The 23,508-nt window shown below is 39.4% G+C and overlaps 1 protein-coding gene across 1 annotated transcript; it reads right to left on the bottom strand.

Annotated features, from left to right (window-relative positions):
- Positions 1-1,305: 1,305 nt before the first annotated feature.
- LOC123513025 (phosphatidylinositol 3-kinase catalytic subunit type 3-like) lies at positions 1,306-23,179 on the bottom strand. The gene is made up of 6 exons (XM_045269835.1): positions 21,377-23,179; positions 20,936-21,070; positions 19,218-19,346; positions 8,784-8,936; positions 5,884-6,012; positions 1,306-3,262 (listed from the first exon to the last, which is right to left on the bottom strand). Exons 1-6 carry the CDS (start codon positions 23,021-23,023, stop codon positions 2,675-2,677), a joined length of 2,781 nt encoding a protein of 926 aa, XP_045125770.1. The 5' UTR covers positions 23,024-23,179; the 3' UTR covers positions 1,306-2,674.
- Between the last annotated feature and the right edge of the window lie 329 nt (positions 23,180-23,508).

The raw sequence follows: 23,508 nt of genomic DNA, 5'->3' as shown, positions 1-23,508 counted from the left end.
TTAAGGCAGTATCACACTGATACTTCTTTCTGTGATGCTGTGTCGTGTGATATCATTTATGACATGTTGCAGAAAAAAAAGGGAGATTTTTCCTTGATGCAGTGTCCATGGAAAGTATAAAAAAAATATTAAAAAACTATTGAGGATTTCATGCAACTGGGAGAAAGTTGTTGAAAATCTATAGTGAATATACTGTACTTTAGTATATTATCATTTAAGTGGTGTTAGATATCATTACATGATTATAAAAATGCCTCAAAACTCAATTCCTCCATCTATCAACTCCACACAATCTTCCAGACAACTATCTCCTCTTCAATGACACCCAAATTTTCCCTCTTGTACGCTAAATATCCTTTGCCTGTCTTTTATTCATAATCCAAACTGGAAACTTCACATCCGCTCAGTTTGATTAGATAAGATGGAATCAAAAGCTTTTCGTTTTATCAACTCTCCCCTGACTGACTGTCTTCAGTCTCTTTTTCACTGCCAGAATGTTGCTTCTCTTTTTTTTTTTTTCAGGCTCTTTTTCACTGCCAGAATGTTGCTTCTCTTTTTTTTTTTTTTTTTTTTTTTTTATCTTTTAATGCACACTATTCTCATGCTAAGTGCTCTTAAGATCTTGCTAGCTGCATACCTCTTCTCCTGCAGCCTTGCTGCACAAGGCTCAATTTCTTCTTCCTCTCACCCTTACTCTGTCCAACTCTCTAATGCAAGAGTTAACCAGTATTCCCACTCATTCATACCTTTCTTTGGGAAATTCTAGAACTCCCTACTTGCATCTGTATTTCCATATTCCTATGACTTAACTTCATTTAAGAGGAAGGTTTTATTTACTTTATTTATTTATTTTTTATTTTATTTTATTTTTATTTATTTTTTTTTTTTTGGGGGGGCGTCTAACTCTTTTGGACTTGGACTTGCAAGGAGACTTGTAACCAAGTAGTCCTTTAATGTTACCCTTGGCCAGCTTTTCCCTCTTATGTAGAAAAAGTTGCATATTTTTTATGTGTTATAGGTTTATCAGAGTATTTGGGTGTGTTTGAGGGTATTTCAGTGTTATATGCAGTTTTGAATGCTTGTGGTTAATTTTGAATTTTTTGGTAAAATTGTTTGAGGAGTGGGGTCTTTTAGGTGATTGGCTGCATTTTAGGTGTACTTTGTATGTTTAAAATAATTTTGGTTGTGTTTTTATCATGCTTCAAGATTGGTCCTGCAGGTATCTCTTGCTATATTCTATTGCTATTTTCATGCCAATTGCTCTTCTGATCTTGCTAACAGCATGTAACTTAAAACACCTTGAGCTTGCATTTTAGAAATACAGTATTTATTAAACAATTTATAACATAATTCTTGGATATAAAACTGCCTTGTACACATGAATAATATGACTGCACGAGTCTTTGTGTGCACAGTTTTCTGAACTCCTAACTGTTTGCCAGTCACACTTGTCACTATAAATCATTCACTGTTACACAAGCCTATAAATTGTCACTATAAATCATTCACTGTTACACAAGCCTATAAATCATTCATTGTTACACAAGCCAATCAATATCATTGTCACTCTTAAATACATACTTTTGAATCATTAAACTAAATGGATTATTTCATACTTTCAATCATATATGTACATCAAAAGTGAACTTGCTGCTCTTTACAATTTCTAAATGCCTTATTAAAGTATGTTGCTTCACAATTAGTAATGCTTCAAAGTAATTCTCCAAGACTCGTCAAATTAATTTGCAAAAGCATTTTATTCATTGTTTGTAAATTTTTATACTAATGTAATAACTTCAATGAAAACTTTTTTTCTACAGGCTGTTTATCAATGGAAGCATAACTGTGCAAGTTGTGTGGGCCTAAGCTCAAGAACACCAGTTGTCTACTGCCATATATTTCACATTTACTTCAATTTAAATTGCAATTAGTTTTGTATAATTTAATTTTTAAAGAATCACAGAATTTAAACCTATCTGTAGTTGCCGTCAAGTACAGTACATAAGGCAACACTACCACCATCATATATCTTTTGTCTATGCACACACTACTTCCTAAATTCAGTATCATTATCATCGTTTAATAATTATTACTACTATATACAGTTCACTTTACTGAGGAGGCATTGTGATGGAACAATGGTGGTGGTGGTGCTGCTGTCTGTAATGTTTACAATGATACATAGGCTTAAATTTTATGATTGTATGAATAACCACAGTACAAAAAATCAAGTTTATGTATATATGCAAGTTTGAGGCAAAATGGTGATTGGTTACCCAGTCATTTATACAGGGTTTAACACAAGTTACTACTAGAAACTCTGACATGTTATCCTGTACATATGGCAGTAGCCAATCATCACTTGGCCTTACACTTGCATAGTTCACATAACTACTATTAATTCAGCTAGGCTTCCCAGTGACAGATAGAACAGACGGACTAGAACAACTGCACTTGTAGTAGTAAATGCATTGAATCAGCATACACTCATCATGCACAACACAGTCAGGTAAAAAATAGAAAAGATATACTGAAGTCAATATTAATTAGGCAGGCAGGCAGGCTCTCTCTCTCTCTCTCTCTCTCTCTCTCTCTCTCTCTCTCTCTCTCTCTCTCTCTCTCTCTCTCTCTCTCTCTCTCTCTCTCTCTCTCTCTCTCTCTCTCTCTCTCTCTCTCACTTCCTGATGTACTGGGCAAACTTGTGTAGTTGCTCCACCACTGCTGCCACAACAGCATTCACTGAGTCATCAATCAGTCCCTGCATGTAGCTCACTGCCTCCTCATCTGAGAGATCTAGCCGGAACTTGTCCTCTACTTTCCGTACCGTCTTGTCTGGTTCCAGGGCAATGTCTGGCACATTGGCATCCACCATGAGGGAGAACAAGTTGAGGATGAGGTTGGAGTGACGTCGTAGCTGGTGGAAAGCGGTGTAGCACAGTTTGCGGAACTCCAGGTGAAAATCAGAATGAGCTCCACCCATGCCCTCCACCATCTCTCGGCTCAGCTTCATTGGCGGAGGTAAAGGCTTGGGATCCCGGCCAAGGATGTACCCAAAGTCAATGTGGAAGAGGCTTCCATTGCGTGTGAGGAGCAAGTTGTCCAGGTGACGGTCCCCAATGCCGAGCAGGTAGGTGATGACGCAATAGCCAGCACAGGAGCGAATGTAGGTGTCCATCACCTCCGGGGCAATACCATAGGGACCAGTCTCTGAAGGGGCATGACGCCGAAAGAAATTTTGGATTCCTCCCTCTGTACGCAGGACCTGAAAGGATTCAGGAGTGAGGAAAAACAGGAGAGTGAATACCTGTGAGATTATAGAATAGCCTTTGGGTGTGAGAATAAAAGTATTAGGGATTATGAGGGTAGTAGTCTAAATCCAATACAATGGTACCTTGAGATGCAAGTTTGATTCGTTCCATGACGGAGCTTGTACCAAAAACCTTGTATCTCAAAACAATTTTCCCCATTGAAATGCCATTAATGCATTCCAGCCTCCCCAAAAAGAGCACCCCTAATTTTTTTTGTGTGTGTGTTTTCAGGTAAGAAAAAGGTATTTATAAATAATAATTATTGCACAGAAACATCAAAAAACATAAAAATTCATATAAATAGATAAACTACTCAAAGTATATTTATTTCAGAGGATGCATTCCATGGGACGTTTTCCTACCACATTCCAAACCCTCACTTCGGACTATCGATCAGCTGGAGTGTACAAATATAGCCACCCACAAAAGGCTGGGTGCTCTAATAATCACAAAAGAGCTTATTGATAATCCTTTAAACATTATAAACTGAATACATGAAGTTTCAAGTATTCAGAGAGAGAGAGAGACGCACCAAAGAGGTTTGTTTACATTGTTCTTCCCCCTCCGTGATGAAATTTGTTTTGCCTTTTCAGATATGTACACATGTATACTTTATTGATTCATGAAAATATATGAAATGACAGCAAAAGTTTTAAATAGTGTTCTTTCCTTGGACACAAAAATTTTTGCCTAATGGGGGTAAATAGTGGAGGAGGAGGAGGGAGGAAAGAAAGAATACAGGCACCATTCACACATAAACATTAAACATAAATTAAAACTGCACTTCCTTCACACACAAAAAAAAAGTCAGTAAATAGTGTGAAAATTATGAAAGAACAATCACAGTGCATGAGATCCACAGGAAACACATACATACTAGCTCAGCTGAGGCTGGACCAATGTGCCGAGCTGCCGACTACAGAGGAAACATCCCCAAGCGTGACTCATATCAAAATTTTGCTCGTATCAAAAAAAAAAAAAAAAAAAAAAAAATCATAGCTCATATCTCAAAAAACTTGTATCTCAGGCAGCTCGTATCTCAAGGTACCACTGTAGTAGAGTTTTGAATTTATTCTTACAGTGGTACCTTGAGATATGAGCTGCCTAAGATACTAGGTTTCTTGGATACAAGCTACGATTTGATAATTTTTAAAATTTTGAGATACGAGCCACGCTTGGGGATGTTTTCGCTATAGTCGACAGCTTGGCACATTGGTCCAGCCTCAGCTGAGCTAGTATGTATGCATTTCCTTTGGATCTCATGCACTACTGTGATTGTTCTTTCATAATTTTCACACTATTTACCGACTTTTTTTTTTTGTCTAAAGGAAGTGCAGTTTTAATTTGTCTAATGTCATGTGTGAATGGTGCCTGTATTCTTTCTTTCCTCCCTTCTCCTCCACCATTAGGTGAAAACAGTTGTGTCTAACGTAAGAATACTAAATAAACTTTTGCTGTTATTTCATATACAGTAATTGCCCCCGTATCCGGATCGCCACTATCCAGAGTTACCCCCAAGTGAATTCAAACCTACTGCGTGCTCGATCCCTTGATGCCGCAAGGCGGCAGCACTTACTCCCATGCCCTCCAGCTCTCATTTGGCGACAGCTTGATTAATGGTGACGCTATTCAGCGAGTTTGTAGCGTTCTTTGTCATTCCAGCATGCCTGGAGTGTATGTACATCCCACCACCACTTATTGCTGTGTGTACGTCCCACCACCCCTTGTACTGTTTATGTACCATCTTTTGTTCTCGATTATACATTTAATGTGCTTTCATACATTGTTTTCTTACCCATTTGGGTTATGTACATATATACTTTTCTCAATTTATAAGGGGTCAAGAGAGGAAATTCTGCATATCCGGCTATTTCGCATATCTGGCAGGGCCTTGGCTGCTACAATACGGATATGCGGTCGATTACTGTATTTTCATGCATTGATAAAATATGAATGTGTATTTAACTGACAAGGCAAAATAAATTTCTCCTACCACCTCCACCAATGCTTACCATAGAGGGGGGAGAACAATGTAAACAAATTTCTATCCTAAGATGCCCTCTCTCTCTCTCTCCTACTTTAAAACTTCATTTATTCAATGAATAATGTTTACAGGATCATCAGTGAGCTCTTCTATGATTATTAGAGCAGTCAGTCTTCTGTGGGTGGCTATATTTGTACACTCCAGGTGATCGACCATCCCAAGTGAGGGTTGGGAATGCAGTAGGGTAACGTCCCATCGAATGCATCCTCTGAGATTAATATACTTATAAGAGTTGTTTATCTATTTATAGTATCTTTTGTTATGTTCCTTGCAATAATTATTATTTATAAAAAAAAACTTTTTCTTAGCTGAAAATGCATAAGAAAAAATAAGGGTGCTCTTTTTGGGGAGGCTGTAACGGATTAATGGCATAAACTGATTAATGGCACTTAAATGAATTTTTATGGGAAAACTTATTTTGAGATATGAGCTCCGTCACAGAACAAATTAAACTTGTATTTTAAGGTACCACTGTAATTATATTTATATAGTTTTATGCAAACACCAAAACAAAAGAAGAATTGTACATACATCTGCAACAGCATGTGACTCAATAAACTGGACAAAGCCATGTTTGCTGCTGGTGGCCAAGACCTTGTAGGGAGTAAGCCGAAGGTCAAGGTTTTCACGTCTCAGAAGTCTGTCCATTAGCGTGATGATCTGCCAAAAAAAACATTCATGTTAAAATTCTTATCAAATCAACATTTAGCAATATAGTAGATACACAATCATATTGTAACAAGCAATTATATAATTATTTTAATTATAATAATTATTACCACTGTAATCCTAATTATTGTAATTACAATGAACCCAAGGTTCAGTTTTGACTGGTTTACTTTTACAGGTTTTTATTGGAACAAGTTAACTCTCAATTAGTTCCTGGGGACATTGCATTATTGAAACATAATTTTCCTATAGAAAACAATGGTAATATGGGGCAGGGCTACATTCCTGGCCACTGGGAAAGTCTGCCTATTCTTGGGATTTTGTTACTCAAACCTTTAAAACCTAAAGGTTTTGAAAAAAAATAAATAAATAAATAAAAAAAAAAAAACATAAAACACATGTTCTCAAATGGTATTCAATGTGCTCTCCCTCGGTCCCGTTGCATGGACAATCACCGAGGTCTTTTCTCCCCAACATAGCAATCTAACACTTCCAATGGTTACAGTCTTCGTTGATTTCTTGGAATCACTTTCCTGTGAGGAAGTTAAGGAATGCTTGGATGTCATAGTATAGGACACTAGGTGAAAATGCAGAGAAATGACCCACTAAAAGTGCGGATTAGCTCCAGACTGAGTGTTACTGTCTCATATACATTTATGTTCACAAAATATTTTTATTAGCTTTTTACAAGCCAATTTATATAGAAAACAGAGGGAGAGAAAGACAAACATACACAGGGTAAGGAGGTGGCACTCTATGGAGAGATGGTAATAGTGTGGAGGCGTCCTTAAATGCTTATTAAAAGTGCCACTGGACACATGGAGAGATGGCAATAGTGTGGAGGTGTCATTAAATGCTTATTAAAAGTGCCACTGGACACATGGGAATTGGCCATTACAATAAATGGGAAGCTATATCTTTGATTCATCCTATCTTGGTAAGACAAATCTTTATTATTGTACACTTCTTAAACAATTATGAACTTTTATTTCAACATTGAGTATAGAATATGATAGATTAAAAAATTATGAACTTTAATTTCAACATTGAGTGTAGAATATGATAGATTAAATTATCAAAAATTTTTTTTGTATATACTAAAAGAATAAATTACTATAAAAGGGACTGGGTGTTATTAAGAGTTTCAAACAAACTGCTCTCACTAACGGACAAGTTGTGGTAATGGACAAGCCCTCACCCCCAGTGTCTTATTGCGAGACACCACTATTTTTATCTATTTGTGCTCTGAAAAGATGTAAATGTTTATTGCTCTGTGCAGTATAATGATGTAACATCATCATCGTCAATATTGTACTGCACAGCTACCTTATCATCATCATTCATTCATCTCATTCTTCATTAAAGAGTACCTGTACCAATTTTTCTTCCTAACCCATAAATTATGACCACTGAAATCCTATTGCTCAATTTTACAGGTTAATAGAGATCAATCTTACTGCTCAATTTTCAGGTTAAAAGAGACAATAAATGAGCATTTTAGGGATAGCATCAATACACTTTGCTGTTATAGTGATATGTTGTAGGTGCCTCTGAAATATAGCCCTTAGGGATAGCGTCAATACACTTTGCTGTTATACTGATAAGTTGTAGGTGCCTCTGGAAAATAACCCAGTGAAATACTGAGTGTTTACTGTATTATAAACTTACTGAAATATATACTGTGTTATATAAACTTGTTATACACAATTAATCCCTTCCCAGAGGCAGGGCAAATGAGTGTACTACCAAATAAAAAATCACCTATATAAACTCTACCGACTTTCATGTCTATATATAGTTTCCCAGCAAATGGATACTCCAGATTGATATCTATATATAGACTCTGCCACAAAACGGAGCAAACAATTGAATATATATACAGACTCTGCCACAAAATGGAACAAGTGACCTCTATATACATGTAGACTCTGTTGCAAAACTTAATAAACAATGAAATCTATATACATAGTGTTATTTGTGTTTGATTGATGATAATATGCATCAATATGTTTGTATGAATGTTCGGAGTTACTCACATCCAGGACTTGTGACCTGGATGTAATTTACTTTTCCACTTTTCTTTGTATTTTTCACATATGTACTTGTTTTGTACTTATTCATTTTTAGGCAATGTTGCTGGTGTGTGGTACAGTTCTTTCTCCTTGACATGATAGGCTAATAATATAAAAAGTGGAAAAATACAAAAATTTCTAGTATTAGCTAATAAGCGTAGCACATCCACCATCGACAAAACACAAGCAGTGACCGCCCTTGAGAGGCTATGTTGACCAGTGTTTGGGTATTTGAGATGCCAAATAATGATTTATTTTTTCAATTTTGTTACTTGTAAGGAATCATCTATATACAGACCACGCTGCAACTTAGTGCAGTAAAATAAGAACAAAACGTCTATATGTAGATGATCCGACAAAAAGTCCCGTTTTCGAAATGTCTATATATAGATCCTCTGCCGGGAAGGGATTAAATTTTATACAATTAAAGCTTAATTGTTAAGTTTCTCTGCCTTACATGCATAAAATTTAAATGCACACAATAAAAATGCTACTAAATATAAAAGATGTGTAAATATCCCATACCATAAAATTACAAGGAAGATCAACATTTCCTTAGAGAATAGAGAACATTACATACTTGAGTCCCTAAACAAGATTATGTTACCCATTAAGCCAATGCATGCACTACACCCACACATTCCACCCATACCAGAGACTAGAACTTCCTCAACAGGTGCTTCTGCCAACCTGAATAATGAGTTGGTCCTGTCGCAAGTCATCGCCATGCTTGAAGATGGCAACATACTCCCCACCCATGGCAGTCTTGAAGGTAAGGCGGCAGGGCTCCAGAGCAGACTTAAAGAGTGTTGCACGTTCTGGGATGATGCCCGTCACTTGCATCTGTGGAGAGTGAACTATGAGTAGAGAAGATATGACTCAAATTAACTAATTGCATTGGAAGAAAACTGCTGCTGTATTCAATGCAAACACAAAAGGTAGCAAAAGGCATGAAAAGGAGAAGTGGCAAACTTTTCTTTCATTACTGCAATCATATACAGTAGTCTTCATTATTTCTCTTAAAGACAATTTCAGACCATTAATATACACAAGTGATAATATTTTCAATGCCAAAAACTAACAATAAATCTTAACTTCTCGAGGCTTATCAACATGGTGCTCAAGTTCTCATCTGGCATATATATATATATATATATATATATATATATATATATATATATATATATATATATATATATATATATATATATATATACAGGCAACCCCCTCTTAACGAAGGGGTTACATTCCTTAAAAACCCTTCGTTAAGCGAACTGATTATAACAAGTTTAACCTGACTTGAACTTCCATTGAGAGTAAACAAAGTGAGAGTGCATCATAGTACAGTGAAAGGTTTAATGAAAGTAAAAATTATGAAGTTAAACATTTAGGCAGTTTAATTTAAGTCATTATAATGTACACTAATGTATGTAGGTACGTAACTTTATAATGTTGATGATCTTAAATTTATGAAGGGAGGGAGAATGAAACGGGAAAGACACTAACCAGCAACCTGTGGAATGTAAACAAAGGGTGCATCATTGTATCACGTACAAAACTTATGTACCACATTTTCCCAAGGCTTTCCATTTTATCCATTGTAGTCACAAGTTCAGGTGGTTCTTTTAGCTTGCAAGGAAGATACAGTCTCACCAGCCTTCCTAATAGAGTCTGCTGACTTGAAAATAGTAGAGACAGTAAGTAGATGGAGTCAAGATGGTGGCAAGCAATGATATTAGTTTTCTCGCCTCTCTCGTGTCTGTGAATAATATCAAGCTTCACTTCAAGAGTAAAAGACTTCCTGGTCTTAGTAATGCTAGGCGACATTGCAAGGCGTTTTGGTGGTAAACTGAACGAGGGAAGACGAGCTGCTGCTGACACTGTTATTGTTTTGAACAGGGGAAATGAGTGGTGTGCGTGTTGTCCACGAGGAGCTGGTGTATTCAAAAGCCTGTCGGCTTGCGTGATACAGCGGGCCTTTCAAACTTGGAAAAAATTACTGAATAAAACTTTGTTAAAGCGAGTTTGGTGTTCATTAAATGAGTAGATGGTAGTAAAATGAAACCGTTATAGCGAAATTTCGTTGTGTGAACCTTCGTTAAGCGGGGATTGCCTGTATATACAGTGATACCTCGACATACAAATTTAATTCATTTCGTGATGATCGTTGTATATAAAAAAAATTGTATATCAAATCAATTTCTCCCACAGAAATTAATGGAAATAGAATTCATTTGTTCTTTTGATACGAATTTACCCCCCCAACAAATTAACATGCTTTAAATACCAACCAAATTTAGATTTAATATAAGATAAATACAATGTTTATTGTATGCATATAAATGTACTATATAGCCCAAAATAACAACTTAACCCGCAAAACTCGGGACATGTCGATAGACCATCACGCAAGACTCCGGACACATCGATAGATGTTTAGGCTTTTTACGGCTATATTTTGGCTATTTTCTTCCCCTTTTCTTTGCTTGTGAGCTGGCAACACTCATCGGGAGTAAACATATGCTCTATGTCACTGTGTCATCAACAATGGATGGTAGGAGCGACAGTGATTTCACGGTGTCTGATTCCACCACCTCTCCCACGCGCCTTACTTCTATACCTCGGGTTTCTCGCCATGTTGCAGGGAGTCCAGGGGAGACAACTTTTGAATGAGAGTGGTATCAGAACAGGAGAGAGAGAGAGAGAGAGAGGATACAAGGGGCCCCTTGTATCCTCTCTCTCTCTCTCTCTCTCTCTCTCTCTCTCTCTCTCCTGTTCTGATACCACTCTCATTCAAAAGTTGTCTCCCCTGGACTCCCCGCAACATGGCGAGAAACCCGAGGTATAGAAGTAAGGCGCGTGGGAGAGGTGGTGGAATCAGACACCGTGAAATCACTGTCGCTCAACAAATGATCTGAGGGAAGATGATCAATTATGAGAGTTGCTATTTGCCAACATCCATTCATTATTGCAGATACATAGGAGGAATTGCAGGAAAGTTACCTGGCATGGAAGAACAACCTCAAGAGAAAAGGAGTGAAAGTGAATACAGAGAAGACAGAGCTAAAGGCAAGCAGCAGAGATAGACACGAGGAAATCAACATCATATTAGAAGATGACAGAAGACTTAAATAACTTGGATCACTAATAGCAGAGGAAGGAGGTACGGAGAAGGCAGTTAAACAAAGGGTGAAAGCAGCATGGTGTAAATGGAAGAAGTTAGTGGAGTCATTCAAGATTGAAAAATAATGTTAAAATTGAGAATGAAGATAAACAAAAGTGCAAGACGAGTACTTTTGTATGATGCAGAGACATGGTCATTGAGGAAGAAAGAACAGGATTTTATACAGAGAACAGAGATGAGGACGGTGAGATGAATAGCTGGTATCTCACTGTTAGAAAAGTGAGAAAGTGAAGATATAAAAAGAATGTGTGGAGTGTGTAACATAAAAGAGAAGGCAAGGAAAGCAAGGTTGAGATATCTTCAACATGTGAAGAGTAGAGATGAGGAAGAACCAGTGAAGAAGGCAATTCTGATACCAGTTACAGAGAGGAGGAGTGTGAGTAGACAGTGAAAAAGATGCAAAGATGTGATGAAGCGTGACATGAATAAACCTGAACTAAAATAAGTGGATGCAATGAGTAGAAACACATGGAAAGGAGTTAATTTGAGTGGCTGACCTTACTACACAGTGAGAATAAGGAAGTATTGTTACGAATGTGTGTGTATGTGCATGTGTGTGTTTGCGCGGGCTGGCTTTGTGAGTGTTAGCGCGCGGCACGAGTGGGGAGTCTGCAAGAGAGCACGTGCAAGGCAAGACTGGGAGACGCACGCTCTGTTATTAAGACGTGCTGCCTGTTGTTGTGGTCTGTTGTGCTCGCCTCTGGGAACGCCTGTGAGTGTCTGAGTGCCTTGTGTGTGTGAGTGTGTGTGGAGGCTGCTCTTTGATGTACTGTGAACTGAGGACTCAGTAAAGGATGTGAGTAAAATTGTGTTTCTCTGTCCGGCGGTGCCCGCCATTATCCCCCATTGTGTGCCTTGTGCTGATGTGCTCCTGTGTGTTCCGGACCCTGACAACGAAGCTGACGCAGCCAGTCAAAGTGGACAACCACAGGTGAAGGTAACAGTATGAAGAAGACAAAATCAAATAACAATCAAAAGGATATCCTAGTAATATCTTTCACACAAACTTTTCAACTCCATCCCTACACCTCAAGCTTTCCTTCCTAGAGCTTTAAAAAAAACCATCAACACAGTGACACTATGACAAATATTGTCAGCTACCTCTCTGAATACCTGAGATAATTTAACTGCATATTTTTGGTCTTGAACCAAGCACTAATGAGGACCCGGCTAGTTTAAAAAAAGTTGAATTCTTCTTCAGTTAATTATCACTTTCTCAGCAGTTAGAATCTTATACATCATGAAATAATTTATTTGTATGCATAACTGTCACTTTAATCAGTATGTGAATTCTTCATTTGCATGAGCAATTATAATTAAGGACAAAAAATAAACCCCACTGTCAGATCGAACTGAGTCAGAGTAGCTCTCTTATGAATTCAGTGTTATGAAACTCAAAGTGCCTTCACTTACATGAAAGTGTCACTATACATAGAAAAAAAATTCCAGGGATATATGGTGAAAAGAAGAGTGGAGAAACAAAGGGCATTGAAAGAAAACTTACATTCTCATGAAATACAGAACAAGAGAGAACAAGCAGCAGTGAAGCACATAAAAGTAAACTCAAAATTCAACAGCAGAACTCCCAAAGTCCACTACCACAGTGTTTTTAATAAGCTGCATGTTGATAAATTGGTCATTGATATCCATAGACTTTATGAGGACACAGACAAGATAAAGATAAAATGATGCATTAGGCACTAGAAAACATGGCTCTTAATAGTGGAAAGTTAATAGCATACTGCTATGGCCCAAACACAACTTTACTCCCTTAAGAAAATACTATGTAGAGCTCTACACATAGAATTTGAAAGATCAGGTGGCAGCAATTAGTAGTGATGCCACAGTCCCCAACACAACCAACAATGCATTAACTCTTATGTTCCGGCAATCATATATGAACGATTGCATCAGTGCATCCGTAGCGACGGCGATCGTTCCCGTAATCAAGAATTTTGGCGCTTCATGTTTGAGCTCCAAGCACGATTTCTCGAGTCAGATGGCGAGTGGAAGTATCTGGCTTCTTTTTCCACCCATAGTGTTGCCACTAGCTCTGTATATTTAGGGGTAATGAAGCTATTCTCCCATTCTGAGGGCGACACTTGGCAACCCCAGCGACCCGCCATGTCGAAAGCACCCTGATAAGAGCGAAGGGATGTCTCAGTTCATAACTCACTATGGAACAAGACAGATAATTTTTATTTAGCAGTGCTTCTGAGCCTGACTACAGTGACAGTGATTATGAGGAAGAAACTGAAGAAAGCGAAGACAGCAGTAGTGAAGACTCGGAAAATGATTCAGAGGATCCACCTGTTTTCTCAGAACAGAGAGAAGACAGAGATAGTGGTGATGGAGAACAGACTCCAAACATCGTATTGAGAACCCAGAGTGGCTCATGGAGACGCAGGCGTGCCTCTCGTGTTCTGGGAAGACGATCAAGGGTGTGTGTGTGTGTGTGTGTGTGTGTGTGTGTGTGTGTGTGTGTGTGTGTGTGTGTGTGTGTGTGTGTGTGTGTGTTTCACTTTTTGATCTACTGCAGTCTCTGACGAGACAGCCAGACGTTACCCTACGGAACAAGCTCAGAGCTCATTATTTCCGATCTTCGGATAGGCCTGAGACCAGGCACACACCACACACCGGGACAACAAGGTCACAACTCTTCGATTTACATCCCGTACCTACTCACTGCTAGGTGAACAGGGCTACACGTGAAAGGAGACACACCCAAATATCTCCACCCGGCCGGGAATCGAACCCGGTCCTCTGGCTTGTGAAGCCAGCGCTCTAACCACTGAGCTACCGGTGTGTGTGTGTGTGAGAGAGAGAGAGAGAGAGAGAGAGAGAGAGAGAGAGAGAGAGAGAGAGAGAGAGAGAGAGAGAGAGAGAGAGAGAGAGAGAGAGTGTGTGTGTGTGTGTGTGTGTGTGTGTGTGTGTGTGTGTATTTACCTAATTGTATTTACCTAATTGTAACATACGGGAAAAGAGCTATGCTCGTGTTGTCCCGTCTCCATATCTATTAATGTCCAGCTTTTTCTTAAAATCATGAATATTCCTTGCGTTGACCACTTCCACGTCTAAACTATTCCATGCTTCCACCCTTCTATGAGGGAAGCTATATTTTTCACATCTCTCCTATAAGTGGCCATTTTAGTTTTTTCCCATGCCCTCTCGACATTCTTCCATTCCACATACACAGATCTTCCCTATCCATTTTTCCATGCCAATCATCACTCTGTATATTGCTATCAGGTCTCCCTTTCTTCTGTTTTCCAGGGTTGGAAGTTGCATTCTTTTCAGTCTGTCTTCATAAGTCAAATCTCTTAAGTCAGGCACCATTTTCGTTGCAGCCCTCTGTACTTTCTCTAGTTTCCTTATGTGTTTCTTTAAGTTCGAGCCCACTGTATTGTTGCATATTCAAGCCTCGGTCTTATCATTGCAGTAATTATTTTCTTCATCATTTCTTCATCTAGATATACGAACGCCACTCTTATGTTCCTCAATAAGTTCAATACTTCTCCAATTATTTTGTTTATATGTCTCTCTGGCGATAGGTCATTGGTAATTGTCACCCCAAGGTCTTTTTCTTCATGACTGGTTTTATGTCTTCATTTCCTATCTTGTACATACTCCTGATTCTTCTTTCACTCTTGCCAAACTCTATTTTCTTGCATTTTGTCGTGTTGAACTCCATTTGCCATGTACAGCTCCATTTCCATATTCTGTCCAAGTCTTCCTGGAGTAGTTCGCAATCTTTGTCACATCTCACTTTTCGTAACAATTTTGCATCGTCTGCAAATAGGCTCACATAACTGGACACCCCATCCACCATGTCATTTATGTAGACTGCGAACATTACTGGTGCCAACACTGATCCCTGTGGAACTCCACTCTCCACCAATCCCCATTCTGATGGTCTGTCCTTAATTATTGTTCTCATTTCTCTTCCTACCAAAAAGTCTTCCATCCATTTTAGTAAACTGCCATGCACTCCTCCTACCATTTCAAGTTTCCAGATCAGTCTCTGGTGTGGTACCTTATCAAAGGCCTTTTTTAAATCCAGATATATTCCATCAGCCCAACCATCTCTTTCCTGTATTACATCTATCACCCTCGAATAGTAACATATCAGGTTTGTCGTGCATGAACGCCCTTTCCTAAAACCAAATTGACACTCACAAAGTATGTCATTTTTCTCCAAGAAGTCTGTCCATCTAGTCTTCACCACCCTCTCACACATCTTAGCTACCACACTTGTAAGTGACACTGGTCTATAGTTCAATGGGTCTCTCTTGTTACCTGATTTATAGATTGGGACAATGTTAGCTCTTTTCCAGTCTTGGGGCACTACGCCTTCCCTTAATGAGGCATCAATTACTTCACAAACTTTTTCTGCCAATTGCTCCCTGCATTCTCTTAAAATCCATCCTGATACCCCATCAGGTCCCACAGCTTTTCTCACTTCTAAACTCCCCATCATGTTCTTGATCTCCTCCACCGTTACTTGAAACTCCTTCATAATCCCTTTCTGTTCCATTACCAGTGGTTTGTCAAAAGCAGTCTCCTTTGTGAATACCTTCCGAAAGCATCCATTCATAGCCTCTGCCATTTCCTGGGATCTTCACTGTATACTCCATTTACTTCTAAACTTTCAATACTTTCTCTATTTTTGATGTTGTTGTTCACATGTCTGTAAAAAAGCCTTGGTTGGTCTTTACATTTATCAATTATATCCTTTTCTTGTTTCTTTCTTTCTTCTCTTCTAATCAACACATATTCATTTCTTGCTCTTTTGTAACTTTCCCACTGCTTAATCCGTCTTTTCCTTCTCCACCTCTTCCATGCATCCTCTTTTCTTGTTCTAGCCTTTTCACATCTATCGTTAAACCAGTCCTGCTTTCCAACTTCTCTATGTTGTCTTATTGGTACAAATTTTTCTCACCTTCTTTGTATATTTTTATAAATTCCTTCCACTTTTCATTTGCTCCTTAGCACTCTTGAATTTCATCCAATTTGTCTCTTGAAAGAATTTCTTTAGGTTTCCAAAATCTGTCTTGGCATAATTCCATCTTCCCACTTTATATTCTTCATTTCTTCTAGATTTCTCTTCGTCTATCACCTTGAACTCCAAAACTGCATGATCACTCTTTGCTAAAGGGCACTCCACCCTCATCTCCTCAATGACCATTGGCTCTGTACTAAAGACCAAGTCCAGTCTTGACGATGCTCCCTCTCCTCCAAACCTAGTATCTTCTTTGACCCACTGAGTTAACACATTTTCCATTGCCAGTGTCAATAGTGTATTTCCCCATGTTGTCTCTGATCCTTCCATTGACCAGTCCTCCCAACACACCTCTTTACAATTAAAATCTCCCATCATTATAGTTCGTTCACAGCCACCCAACATTTCTTCCAGACATGTTCCTGTATCACTTATCATTTCTTCATATTCCTGTACTGACCATGCATTTGTCTTAGGTGGTACGTACACCACTATGTAGTGCCTCTTTTTCCTTCATTAGTTTCTGCTCTGATCTTTAGCACTTCTGCCTTTCCCATACCTTTTTCACTTGATCCACCTTTATATCTTTTTAACCAGCAACATCACTCCTCCTCCCATCTTACCTACTCTATTTCTTTTCCAAACGTTATATTTCCTTCTCCAACCTTCATCAGGTCTTCTCCTCTCTCAGTTTTGTTTCAGTAAGACCCACAATATCTGGGTTCTTGTCCCTCAAGTAATCGTTGAGTTCTAAAATCCCGATATCACTCCATTTATGTTGGAATACATTACATTTCGCTCATATGTAAGTTTCTTTAGTCCTTTCTTGCTGTACTTTTCTGGGTTATGAACCACTTCCTCAGTCTCATATCCAAGATTCTCCAGAAAACTCTTTCTTCTCTTCTTCTGTCCTCTCTTCATTTTTTTCAAAGCCTCCTTTCTCAACTCATTTAACATTTCTCTTTCCTTTTCACCGAGATCTCTTCTCAACCAAATCTTCCTTGTTGTTTCCTGCTGGGCTAGCCTCCATGACTTCTCCACCAATTCATCTACATCCTTTTGTGACTTAAGTTTGATTCTTATTGGCCTCATACCTTCTCTTGTGAACTTTCCAATTCTATGGAAGTCCTCTATTTCTTGTACTAGGTCTTTTCCTCCTCTTGCACCACATTAATGATATTATTTATCACCTTTTTATGTTTTTCTCTCTCCATTTTACTCGGTGTCTTATCCTCCTCCACACCAAATATCACCACACATCTCTTTTTGTCTACAGTTTCCTCACCAATGTCTCATTTGACTTAATAACCTTCACCACTTTCTCAGCTATCTTCTCTTCTATGATCTGTTGATCTATAATTTCAGCAAGGCCCAAAGTTTTCTCCCTGACTCTTTGATTTCCTTTTCCAGACTTGCAACTTTGTAATTTACCTCCTTTCTTTCCACTTCCTGACTTTTTTTCCATTCAGCCTGCTTCTCCATCACTTTTCCTAGAGATTCTCCACATTTTTCGCAATTCACTTTAATTAGCTTAACTTCCTCTTTCAGTGCTGCATTTTCCTTCTTCATATCGGCACAGTCTCTCTTTACATTGTCATAACTCGTTTCCAGGCCCTCATACTTTTCAAACAGTTTTTCAATTTTACCTTCTAACTCCAGAATTTTCTTCACATAAGTGCTCTTCTCCATTATTCCTTGAAAGTGTGTGTGTGTGTGTGTGTGTGTGTGTGTGTGTGTGTGTGTGTGTGTGTGTGTGTGTGTGTGTGTGTGTGTTTGCACAGTGACATCGCTCACCGAGCTGTTTCTGCTTTGATAAGGCAATAACTAAACTTTCAGAGGTCACATTGAGCTAGAAAGTATATCATTGTATTCAGAATAACAAAGAGAAAATAATTATTAGTATTCAAACAGTCTTCTGACAATTTCTAGGTTTACCATTTTTACCCGTCATGGGATATTGGAAAATAGTTTAATCACCGGAACATAAGGATTAATGGCTAGGAGCACGAGTTGGTGGATACAGTGTTGTAAACTTTCAGCATCAGAAAGGAAACCTGCCTGAAACCTCTGTGGAAACACTGCTGCCAACTATGGTCCCAACAAAGTAAAGGACATATAAGCCACACAACAGGCCTTCACAGATCAGATCTAGGGAGTACAACTAATAAATTATTGGAATCTCCACCTGTACTCTCTGAAAAGGAAAATGGAAAGATATATAATCATGCATTTGAAGAAAACAGGGCTAGAGGGGCTGGTACCTAATCTGGAATAACTGCAAACAATCGCGCCAGTAGAAGCTGACTCTGCTTCATCCAGGGGAGCCACGTTGATTTGCAACTCTTGAAGACTGCACTACCTCAAATGGGCCTACAATTTTCTTTTCAATTGTCCACATAGAGAACTCAGGAATGCCAATGGCATCAGTCCTTTGTCCAAGAAGAGGAGGCTGGACCCCACTGAGCAGCCTGCCAGATGAACCAACAATACCAGGATATCCCATAAGTCCATGAGAAGCAGAACAAAACCTGGTCATCTGAGAGGATGCAGACGACCACCTCTGCTTGGCCATTAATGAAATTAACTTACTCAAGTAACTTGAATTAAGTAGAACATTAAGAGTACAAATAAAGCATCCCAATGAAGCAAACACTTCTTTTGTTATTGGGCTTTAGTATTTCCTAATGCATCACAAGTTAAACCACAACTTCCACACATATTCAGGATTGCTAACAATGGTGCTGAGACAGTACAGTGTGAACCCAAGTCTTGGCCTGTGTTGGGTGAGGTCAACATCTGTCCCACACCTGTGGCCCACTCAGCTTCCTCCAGGTGCACACCCTCCACACTTGCGGGGAATGGGTTGAATGACTCACTAAAATACAATGGGGCCTAAAAATACACCATAATCTAAATATAGAATGAAAATCTTGCCACTTACATCTGGGTCTAATGGTAGTGCCAGCTGATCAAAAGTGGCAAAGTTATAATTTGCATTTTCATGGTCTGCCAAGATCCCCTGCAATTTTTCTATCCTCTTTATCCGATTTCCACTCTCCTTTGACACTGTCTGAAAAGAGATCCAAGTTAATCCTCCTTTCAAAGAAAGACATTCTGCAGACAACTAAACACAAACAGCTTATCCCTTGATATCATACTTATGTGTATGCATGTACAAAGTGTGTGTGTGTGTGTGTGTGTGTGTGTGTGTGTGTGTGTGTGTGTGTGTGTGTGTGTGTGTGTGTGTGTGTGTGTGTGTGTGTGTGTGTGTTGTGTGTGTCCAGAGCAAGTTCAGAGCTCATAGACTGATCTTCAGGTAGGACTGAGACCACACCACACTCCACACACTAGGAAAGCGAGGCCTTAAATTACATCCCCATACCTGCTTGCAGCTAGGTAAACTGGGGTTACACATTAAGAGGTTCGTCCATATGCCTCGCCGCACCCAGGACTCAAATCCAGGCCTTCTCGGTTGTGAGCTGAGTCTAAACTATTCCATGTGAGGAAGCATGGAATAGTTTAGACGTGGAAGTGGTCAACGAAGGAATATTCATGATTTTAAGAAAAGCTGACATTAATGATATGGAGACGGGACAACACGAGCATAGCTCTTTTCCGTATGTGTGTGTGTGTGTGTGTGTGTGTGTGTGTGTGTGTGTGTGTGTGTGTGTGTGTGTGTGTGTGTGTGTGTGTGTGTGTGTGTAAAGCAGTTAAGAAATGTAAGAGGTGAAATTTTCTCCATAAGGCATTTCAAAGCGAATTCTCTACAGACATTCCTCACATCTATCCTTTTCCAGCCTGCATGTTCTGCTCTATACCTTTACCAGGGAATGATTTATCTTTTACCTTTTTAAACTAGTTTCTTAATTATAAATATAATAATGTTCCAAAACTCAAGTGTTCCTCTCATCACTAATAAGTCATCAAACACAGGTAGAAACATTTTTGTTAGCATGACAACAAAAAACAGTTAAAACACCATAAGCCAACTCACTGGTTTTCAACCTTTTTGCCCTCATTGTACACCAAGCCAAGCACTAGCATAGATGAGGCACACCATCAGTATTAAAATCAGCATAATACCTTTCTGCACATTCATTACTCTAAAATTACAAGGAAATATGATGTTATTGACCATGTTACATACTTGCTACCACTCAAAACACAATAGTGATTTTATTCATACACAAGTACGTGTGTGGCTTATTATAATATCAAGTTTATTTGAGCCCAACAATGATGGAAATAAAAGGCAAAAATAGAAATATCAATGGAGTATTAAGTATGATATCAATGATGAAGTTGCCAGACATTAAATATGTACAAGAAATTTTGAAACTGAAGATAGCTTTTTGAGTACAAACATGACTAAAGATAAAAAGCTCCCTTCTATACATACAAGTATTAATGGGAAATTTGGCTTTGGGTGTGACTGAATTCATTGACTAAGCCATGACGTATAGTGTGATACTCAAAATGTCACATTTGCCATAAGCATATTGTTTAAAGGAGAGTCAATCTTTCTTACTAAATTACCACAATACACCTACAGTTGCTTCATGGCATACCAGTGAGTTTACTGATAACATGATAATTTGGCCACAAACCTGAATATGGTGTGAAGTGATATACAGATACTAGGTGATGATAGGTGCTTACTTTAACAAGAGACACCAACTGATCCATAAAGTGGTGCTGCCTGGTGAGGGACATCCTGGTGAGCCGGGCCTCTCTACTCCCTTGCTGGAGAGCCAACTTGAAGCGCCGCAGCACCCACAGGTACATCTCCCGAACCTGCCAAGTGAACCACAAGCATAAATCACACACAAAAATAAACCTTTCTTGTATAATTTCACTTTATTTATTAATCAAAATAAAGACTAAAAACAAATGTCTACATATGACTCATCCAATATATTCATCATATGTATCAAAATATTCACCAATAAGGAAGGAAATAAACCTAATTTTTTTTACCTCAAAAAAAAAAAAAAAAAAAAAAAAAAATAGGAAAGTCACAACACTAAATGATTATCTTTATTTATACCATTTATACCAATCAATCTATTCAATTTTCCATACTTTTAAATGAAATCTTACCTTGGCATCATGTTTGAGCCCAACTTCTTGGTCCTCACATTCCACCAAGAGGTACCAATAGAGATAATTAGCCAGAGTGGGGTTCCTACATGCCCGTTGGATCAGGAAGGAGGCCAAGTCCAGCTCTGCCTCTACTTCTGCCAACTCAGGAAGGAGTACAGAGTCTGTTGCTGCAGCTGATGGATCAGAGCTGTCAGGTTCTGCAAGGAGTGAGGATGAGGGTGACCGCTGAATAGTAGCAGCCTCACTCTCCTCCAGCGATGAGGATGTTGACTGAGTGAGGTTAGCACCCGTTGAGCCAGCAGAGCTCCCCATCTTGTCTTGCTGTGCTGAGTGCTCAGAAGTAGTGTCCTCAGCCTGACCTGTGCCACCACTAGTGTCACTGGAGGAGTAATGGGAAACATCACACAGGCTCATGTCAACACTATCCAGAGCCTCATACTTGAGTGCCTGCACCAACTGGAGGAGGTAGAGCAGCAAATCTTCATCCGAAGCCACCAAACTGAGGCGCTCCACAGCATAGCGCCTCACCTCAGGCTGAGTAAATCCAGGCCCGAGCAGCTCCAGGGCATCATCAACATCAGGAGGAGCCCACTTGCCCAGCAGTTCTATGGCTTGTTTAGCTTCCCCAGATAGTTTCCAGTTTACACCCTTCAGGAACTTGGTGAGAGCCTTCTTTTGGTTGCTGAGGTAGAATCTGTACTTCCACACCATGTCTTGTTCATCACTGGTTAGCTGCTTGGTGGGCGGGTACTCAATGATCACATGAAGGGTGTCACGGATTGACAGATTTGGCTTCAGGTCTTTGTCTGTCACTCCTGACCTGAGAGACCTGGCCAGGCGGTGGTGCTTGGCCTCCTGAAGGTTCTCCAGGGCAATTTCTGGATCTGGAATGCGCACGATGTTTCCACTAGTGTGATGTTCATACTCGTTTTGGTCACCACGTTCCCACCACACCACAGAGTAGATGACACCCTCATGCTCCACCCTCGGGAACTCCACCATCAGATACATTGAGTTGGAGGAACGCTTCTCATTCTCATTGATCAGTTCAATTTCTCGGAAAGTAAGACGGTCTAGCCAATCCACTTTCATCATCTGGCCATTCCTATGCTTCTTGGCAAGCTTGGCAAGGCGCTGCATCTGGTCCTTGCCTGGGTCCTGAACTTTGCCTGGGGTGTTATCAGGGTGAGCCACACAGTTGGGCCACACCCGTAGGTCATGGAGGCCTTGGCGGAAGACCCCATGTTTTCCAAAGAAAGATATGGTGGTGCCCCCGATGGGTTCACTACGACGAGGACCATAACAGTCATAAATGGTGAGCGCTAGGACAGCATTTCGAGGCAAGTCACTGAATTTAAGAGGGAGTGTTAGCCATTCATTCCAGTTCCATCGAGTAGAGAAAGACTTGTAGGAGGTGCGTACTGGCAGCGTTAATTCTCTACCATCGGAATACACCTGGCAGGTCACATATAGGTCTGAGCAGCTCGCCTGGTGCAGCCCAGAGTGCTTGAGTAAAGGATCCTTCAACAGATCCTCGTAGTTTGGCTTCTCTCTCCTTCCATCTAAAGTACCGATTTTCACTTGTATACTGACATCCAAGTCACAGCTGTGCACATACCAGAATTTTTCACTATCAGGTTCCATGGTAAAGAGGTTCCATTGGCGGAGAGTGATGGCACACTACACCACAACGTACTGCTGCGAGATGTGAACTAGGGGTGGCTGGCGTTGTCACTGTGTGCTGCGCTGTCTCGCTCAGCTGAGCCCAGTAAACACCGGCCGCGGGACTAAAAGTTTTCCAAAGCTTTCATCATTTATTGTCTGCTCTGCACATTTTCTGCATTCATGTATAGCTTTATTCAATTTTATCCTCTTCTGTATTTTATGTGATGTTTAAACGATAGGCAACTGGGAAATTGGATAATGATATAATGAATGATACTTGTTAAACATTGTTACAACACATTTATTTGTGGATTTCTTCAAATCAACACTTTCATGTGACATTTCGTGCATTAACTGGGTGTATAGCTTAGGTAGTATATGCATGGATATCTAGGTAAATGTTTAAAACATAACCACATTGGTAACGGTGTGTGTGACTTAAAGCAAACATCCTGTTAACAAAG

Source organism: Portunus trituberculatus, chromosome 35 (genome assembly GCF_017591435.1).
Source record: "Portunus trituberculatus isolate SZX2019 chromosome 35, ASM1759143v1, whole genome shotgun sequence".
Classification (NCBI taxonomy): Eukaryota; Metazoa; Arthropoda; class Malacostraca; order Decapoda; family Portunidae; genus Portunus; species Portunus trituberculatus.
This window is presented reverse-complemented; position numbering and strand designations above follow the sequence as displayed.

What these genes read in the sequence shown, in the direction of transcription:
- LOC123513025 (XM_045269835.1), bottom strand. Translation starts at nt 23,023, where the DNA reads ATGGAACCTGATAGTGAAAAATTCTGGTATGTGCACAGCTGTGACTTG. An exon ending in GGCTCAAACATGATGCCAAG is followed by an intron (nt 21,071 to 21,376) that starts GTAAGATTTCAT and finishes TTCACTTGGCAG; the next exon opens with GTTCGGGAGATGTACCTGTG. An exon ending in AGGACCAACTCATTATTCAG is followed by an intron (nt 6,013 to 8,783) that starts GTTGGCAGAAGC and finishes TTTTTTTGGCAG; the next exon opens with ATCATCACGCTAATGGACAG.